This window comes from Austrofundulus limnaeus, unplaced genomic scaffold (genome assembly GCF_001266775.1).
Source record: "Austrofundulus limnaeus strain Quisiro unplaced genomic scaffold, Austrofundulus_limnaeus-1.0 Scaffold276, whole genome shotgun sequence".
In the NCBI taxonomy this organism is placed as follows: Eukaryota; Metazoa; Chordata; class Actinopteri; order Cyprinodontiformes; family Rivulidae; genus Austrofundulus; species Austrofundulus limnaeus.
In genome coordinates this window covers 540,766-547,108 of record NW_013952678.1, presented here as the reverse complement: position 1 = coordinate 547,108, position 6,343 = coordinate 540,766, and the positions used below count along the sequence as shown (strand labels likewise).

Sequence of the window (6,343 nt, the reverse complement as noted above, 5' to 3'; positions counted from 1 at the left end):
ACAGCTTGTGTCCATAAACACATAAATAAATTAAAAAACCTGCAAGTAAATCTCTGAAATCTGCAGGAATAATCTGTTTAAAAACACAAACTCATTCTTGACAGCAGACTCCAATATCAGAGGTCAAAGGTCAGAAAAGACTTCTGAGGACAACGCAGGTTATTTATGAGGTTTTTATTTACTGATATCAGTTTTACTATAAAAACATGGTTTGAATGTTTTATTAGAACTTCTTTAAAAACAGAAAGTGTTTTTTATTAATCTACCTGAATGTTGTTCAGACACGTCTGACTCAGTCTGTCAGCAGAACCAGAACCAGTGTGTTTCTGATAAAACATGTTGATTAGAAATAAACTCACTCAACTTTAAAATGCTGACATCAGCTGTATTTTTAACAAAACCACCTTCATGTTGCTGGTTTCTTTTCCTCAGTTTGGGTTAGGTTGGTGATTTAAGTTTGGATGTCTGAAGAYGAAAAACAGAAACTAAATATGAACTCACACGCTATTCACACGTTCACAAGTTTTTTACTTTTAGTTCCTTTAGAGCACAGAGAATTTGTCCCACTGAAACTTTAGCTCTCACACAAACATGTAAAATAATGTCCTGATACCAGRATGAATCTGAAGCGTTTGGGTCAATATTTGCTCGTGTTCAGCTGAATGCTTCAGAGCTCATTGTTTGGAGCTTCACACAGCAGATGGAGCATGATGCTCTGCATCCTGCTAAAGCAAACAAAGAGTTTTAAAAGGCAAAGAAGTGGAATGTCACACGATGGGCAAGTCAGTCGCCTGACCTGAATCTGATTGAGCACTTCGCTTCCTGAAGACAGAACTGAGGGGAAAACGAAGCAGGAAGTGAAACAGCAGAGGCCTGAACGAAGCAGGAAGTGAAACAGCAGAGACCTGAACGAAGCAGGAAGTGAAACAGCAGAGGCCTGAACGAAGCAGGAAGTGAAACAGCAGAGGCCTGAACGAAGCAGGAAGTGAAACAGCAGAGGCCTGAACGAAGCAGGAAGTGAAACAGCAGAGGCCTGAACGAAGCAGGAAGTGAAACAGCAGAGGCCTGAACGAAGCAGGAAGTGAAACAGCAAACCTGAATGAAACAGGAAGTGAAACAGCAGAGGCCTGAACAAAGCAGGAAGTGAAACAGCAAAGGCCTGAACGAAACAGGAAGTGAAACTGCAGAGGCCCGAACGAAGCAGGAAGTGAAACAGCAGAGGCCTGAACGAAACAGGAGGTGAAACTGCAGAGGCCTGACAGAGCATCACCAGGGAGGAAACCCTGCATCTGCAAACAATCTGCAACCAAATATCAAACAGTGAGTTTGACTTATGATTGTTCATTTGTCCCATTCTGTTTGGTCCCTTTGAAAAGTGTGAGGCACAAATACAAACTGTTGTAATTTGTACACCTTTCACCTGATCTGGATGTTAAAAACCTTCAAATTAAAGCTGAATGTCAGCAGTTAAAGCACATAGAGCTGTCGACCCCCTTATTTATGGACCTGACTGTAGATGGTTAAATAAATTAAACGTAAATTGCTGAGATTCACAGCAGCATGTGTTAATCCTACATGTTACTGAATATATTAATGTTAAAATCAAACCAGCACACATGCAGTTAACACTGTTCATCTGTCAATAAATATAACAGTTTAATCTTGTGAACAAAAAGTCWAAGCATTTTAAATAAAGAAAACTTTTTATTCCTTTACTTCCAGGCTGCTCTTGTGTTTTTAGTTTCAGGCTTTTTAACCCGTTTCTCTGTCTGACTCACAGTATTTTCTCCTTTTCTTACAGCTTTTGAGGTAGCAGGTTGTTTCTTCACATTATTTTTCTTCATGTTTTCATGTACTCTACAGTTATTACATGAGCACTGTGGGACTGGAGATGAAGAGGAAGCATCAAATGTCTTCACAGAATAACCAACATCTCTGACTGAAGTCTTTTCTCTCTGTTTAGTATTTTTTTCTTGTGTTGAAGCTGCTGCAGCCTCCGTCTGATTCCTAAACACTTTCAAATCTTGTAGAAAAGTCTGTCTGTAGGAATTTGTCCTGAGACGTCCATCAGAGGTCTTCAGATGTTCCTGCTGCTGTCCTTCAGCTTCAGAGTCTGTTTGTTTTATTCCTCTTCTCAGAGAGTCTCTATGTTTCCTCTCCATCACATCACCAGAGATTAGATCCCCGTTTAAGAGCTTATAATCCCCTCCTCTGCAGCTTTCATGCTTCAGATGATCAGAAGGGAGAAAGTCTCTGAGCTCTGATTCGTCCCATCTGTCCTCAGTCGGGACGTCTGAATGTCCTCGTTGAGACCTCAGGTGTCTTCCATCAGTCTGACTTGTTTGTTTGTCCACTTTGAACAGAAATAGAGACAATTATAAATTAAWAAAAACTATATCAAACAATAAAACAAGACGTTTTGCTGACTTTCATCAATAAATTCTACAATTTAAACTACATATATCAACCCTCTGCTGTCAGACCAGAGGGCTATAAGTTTTTCTGATTTAAACTTTATTTCATGTGCAGCACACAAATAAATTGGTAAAATTTGTTTTTGAAGGTTCTAAAAAATTTGTTGTAATTCTCTTTAATAGCCAGCAGGGGGCTCCACTTCATATGATTAATCAGCTCTGATTTAATTTTTTTTTTAACCCAAACTGTAATATATATTATATCCAGGTCTACTTTAACACTGTGAATACATTATTAATACCAACCCTAAACAGAATAAAAGAGGAGCTCATTAAATGGGATAAACATTAAAATGGAAACTATTTTAGGAATAATTTTGTCCTCCTTATATCCTGTTTGAGCAAATATCATGCTTGCCTTTTACTAATGTGGAAAATATTTTCCTTGTTTAATCTAGATTTGTAAAAAATAAAATGAAATAAAATAATTAAAAAGTAAATGTAGTTTTCTGCATTTTTCCCATCACATGTGAGCACACACGTGGAGCAGCAGGCTGCCATATAAGGAGCCCAGGGAGCAGAGGACCTTGCTCAAGGGCCCAGAGTGGGGCACACGAGGGTTACCMCTCCCAACCACAGGCTCACCTTCTCYAACACTGCTGCATGACTCCCAAATKTATTTTTGTACAGGAATTGCAATAGGAAAGTCACGAAGGACAGATACTGTATGTGGATGCAGTTAGAGGACATGGAGAAGGACGTGAGGACAGAGAGAGACGGACAAGGAAGACTCAATGGAGACCCCTGAAGAGGGAACAGCTGACAGAAGTAGGATATAATATGCAACAGGAGAGTCTGGAAACTTTGGTTTGTTTTTATCTATTCTTATCCAGACCTGGAAAATACTAAAACCAAATTCCACATTTGTCCCTTAATTTCAAGAAACCAAAGAAAATAAACCAATCTGATTAATTATAATCAAGCAAATGTTCATTTAAAGCTGTAATTTATAACACTAATTATTTAAAAAATAACTCATTAGCTTGTTCTGACCAGACCATAAAACTGATTTACTTTACTGTGAATTTGAAACTGAAAATAAAACGTATTATAATAAACAGCTTCAGGAGTTAAATGTACCTTTTCTGTACATCAGAAGATAAGCCGTCTCAGACCTGTTTGTTGGAGGAAGAACACACAGGGAGACATTAGGTCATCATCAGCCGAATCACTGCAGACAACAATAGATCCATCCTCACTGACCTCATCGAGTTCTTTTCTAATTCCACATATTGTTGTTGGACCTGAAAGAATCAAACAGTCAGTGAATGTTTACATTTCCAGGTAATAAACTGAAAATAAATGTGTTAGCCTTACACTTTTAACAGTGATGTCATTGAAGCAGTACCAGTTTCCAGTTTCAAAGGATTTGATATCAGCCGTGTAGTGGCCTCCTGTTAGAGAACCGTAGTGATGAACTACAGCGTAGAGCTCATACCTGCAGCTCTGAAGASGTAAACATCAGTTAGATTCATTAAAAGGTTCTTTAAAAGCAGTTTGTGTGGGCTGATTACTACCTGCAGCTGCAGGGTTGGGACAGCGTCGGCTCTGCGGTGCAGCTTGATGTAGCAGCTCCGTCTGWAATCGAAGGTGAACCTCTTCAGCAGGAGAGTCAGGACGTCTGGGCTTTGCGTCAGCTCGTATTTCTGCATCACACAGTAATAAAAACATGTTGGAAAGGAAGACACCATTTCCTTTAGATACTCAACTAAAAACTTACAATATCTGTGTCCTGCTTTTTGTTGCAGCCRTCACAGAACATCTGGTTCTCCTCGCTGACTCTTTGGACCTTAAAGAAATCCTCCAACCCTTGCTGCTGTGAAAAAAAAAGAGGGTCGATCCATTTACCAAATGATTTTGATTCCTTAAATGTAAACTACTGTATAAACAGTAAATCTTATTTTGGTTAAAGAAGATTTAGTACCACGCTGTAGCTTTTACTGCTCGAATCGTCCACTGAAAGAGGAAGAACCCAGAAGAAGCTTCTGGAATTGGTTGTCTTCTTGCACTTCTGGCACCTGGTTTTATGGTTCAGCTCTCCTTTGAAGATCTAAACCAAGGAGGACAATTTGCTGAGGCAAGCATTTACATTTCAGAAATACAGATGTCTTATCCCTCAGTATCTACAGTATTTTTACTTCAGAACACTACATAAATTAGATGTGTTTGGCAAAGTCAATTTTACAGCTACAACCCCCAACATATGCTAGATGCTAACGGACTGCTAACTTCTTTCTTAAACTCAAGACAGCTGCCACAGCTAGCCTGGTAAATGGCTATAAATCAGTCAAATGTAGCTCTTGAGCTAAACGTTGGTGTGGTAATACCTACAGCAAACACATGGTAACTCTTGAATGCTAACAAATTGTTAATTTCAAAGTTTAACATTCAATATGGCCACCACAATCATTTTACAGAGTTACAGTAATCCCCAGAGGATGCTACGCGCGCTAACAGGTCGCTAACTCCTTTTAGCATACATCCAACAAGGCTGTCACAGCTACTTTAGCAAAAGGGCTACATCTGTCAGTTTTACAGATGTTAACGTATAAATTGGGGTGGTAGTAGCTGACAGTGATCTCTCACTACTAACAGCTCAACACACCAAGTGTCAGGAACCATCAAACCACCTGCAGGAAGWTCTCTGGTCTTCTTCTTCACTACAAAAAGTTATTAAAGGTTAGTTTGCTTAAAAAAATATTAAGCTGATTCTAATTTATTTGTGTTTTACTTCCAAGCAGCCAGACTTTCTTGTAATCTTAAAGTGGCCTGAAGTTTCTGAAGGTATTTCAAAGTTTTTATTTTGCTGCTTTTCGCACATTTTTAGTTCTATCCTTGTACCTGACCAGCACTCTGTGCAGTGTCTTATTTAATGAGAGAAGTGAACAAGAGGAGGAAGAAAAAATATTAAGCAAGTCAAAAACAAAATCTATAATAATGAATAGTATTTAGATGAATGAGGGGAGTTTACCTTKGAGGCCTCTGGACTGATCTGACAGAGAGTCTTCTCAAAGTACTCCGCAGCATCACGCTGCTCATACACTGAAAACAGAGGTGAGTGAAACACTAATCCAACTGATTGACTCAGAAGGCATCCATTAAATCTGAACCTCACCATCCTCGATGCCCAGCTCTTCTGCRATGCCGTGTGTTCTGGCTGCCCCTCTCTCTAATTCACAAAACAGCCTTTCCAGGTGTCGGTCGAGAGGTGTTAAATGTTTACTGCAACATCTGTGACACATAAAGCAACCAGTAAAGTAAAAACAGATTGTTAGTCTAGATTTAAAACACGTGACCTGTTCTGATCTCTGTTTGAAGCTACATATAAGTACAATCTTGTCCATGTTGTGAACAGACACCAGGCGTCAGCTCAAACCCTTTTAAAATGTACAGTATAACATTYTGTGATTGTTTTGTGCAGTAATGGCTCCTCGTCACCAGAGGGCGCTGCTGTGACGACTTAGAGAGGAAGAGACCACCCTGTTACATGTGAACCAATGAGGTATATTTACCTCWTTGGTTTAAATATACCTCWTTGATGTGAACGACCTCTGGAAACGTTTGCTTTTCTTAACCCTCCTGTTTTGTTGATTTCTGAGGAACAGCAATATTGTTCCTGTGTCAGTTTGTCCTGGGGAATGTTTAATCATGCAATAATGTCAAACTAAAAAAGATCACCCAAAACATTGTTGTCTGATTATTGACTCCATTACTGACCATTTCAATCAGTATTTACATGTTGTTGTTTTTTTATATTTCTCACAGATAAAGGATCTATAAGGACAATTCACAAATTTTTCATAAAAAATGCCATTACATTTTTTATATCCACTAAAGGAACCTACATACACAAAAACAATGGTTATACG

At 38.9% G+C, this 6,343-nt stretch overlaps 1 protein-coding gene across 2 annotated transcripts in view; it reads right to left on the bottom strand.

Annotated features, from left to right (window-relative positions):
* Positions 1–1,637: 1,637 nt before the first annotated feature.
* The window catches only part of LOC106526436 (ubiquitin carboxyl-terminal hydrolase 64E), an 8,208-nt gene continuing 3,502 nt past the window's right edge, over positions 1,638–6,343 (bottom strand). The window contains exons 4-12 of one of the 2 annotated variants that reach the window (XM_014021048.1): positions 5,590–5,705; positions 5,446–5,516; positions 4,399–4,524; positions 4,195–4,290; positions 3,992–4,120; positions 3,792–3,920; positions 3,678–3,718; positions 3,555–3,589; positions 1,638–2,353 (exon numbers count right to left, since the gene is read on the bottom strand). In XM_014021048.1, coding sequence (XP_013876502.1) covers positions 1,713–2,353; positions 3,555–3,589; positions 3,678–3,718; positions 3,792–3,920; positions 3,992–4,120; positions 4,195–4,290; positions 4,399–4,524; positions 5,446–5,516; positions 5,590–5,705 — 1,384 coding nt within the window. In that variant the 3' untranslated portion in view covers positions 1,638–1,712. The remainder of the gene's footprint in view (positions 2,354–3,554; positions 3,590–3,677; positions 3,719–3,791; positions 3,921–3,991; positions 4,121–4,194; positions 4,291–4,398; positions 4,525–5,445; positions 5,517–5,589; positions 5,706–6,343) is intronic. The other variant, XM_014021049.1, reaches the window with a different exon arrangement.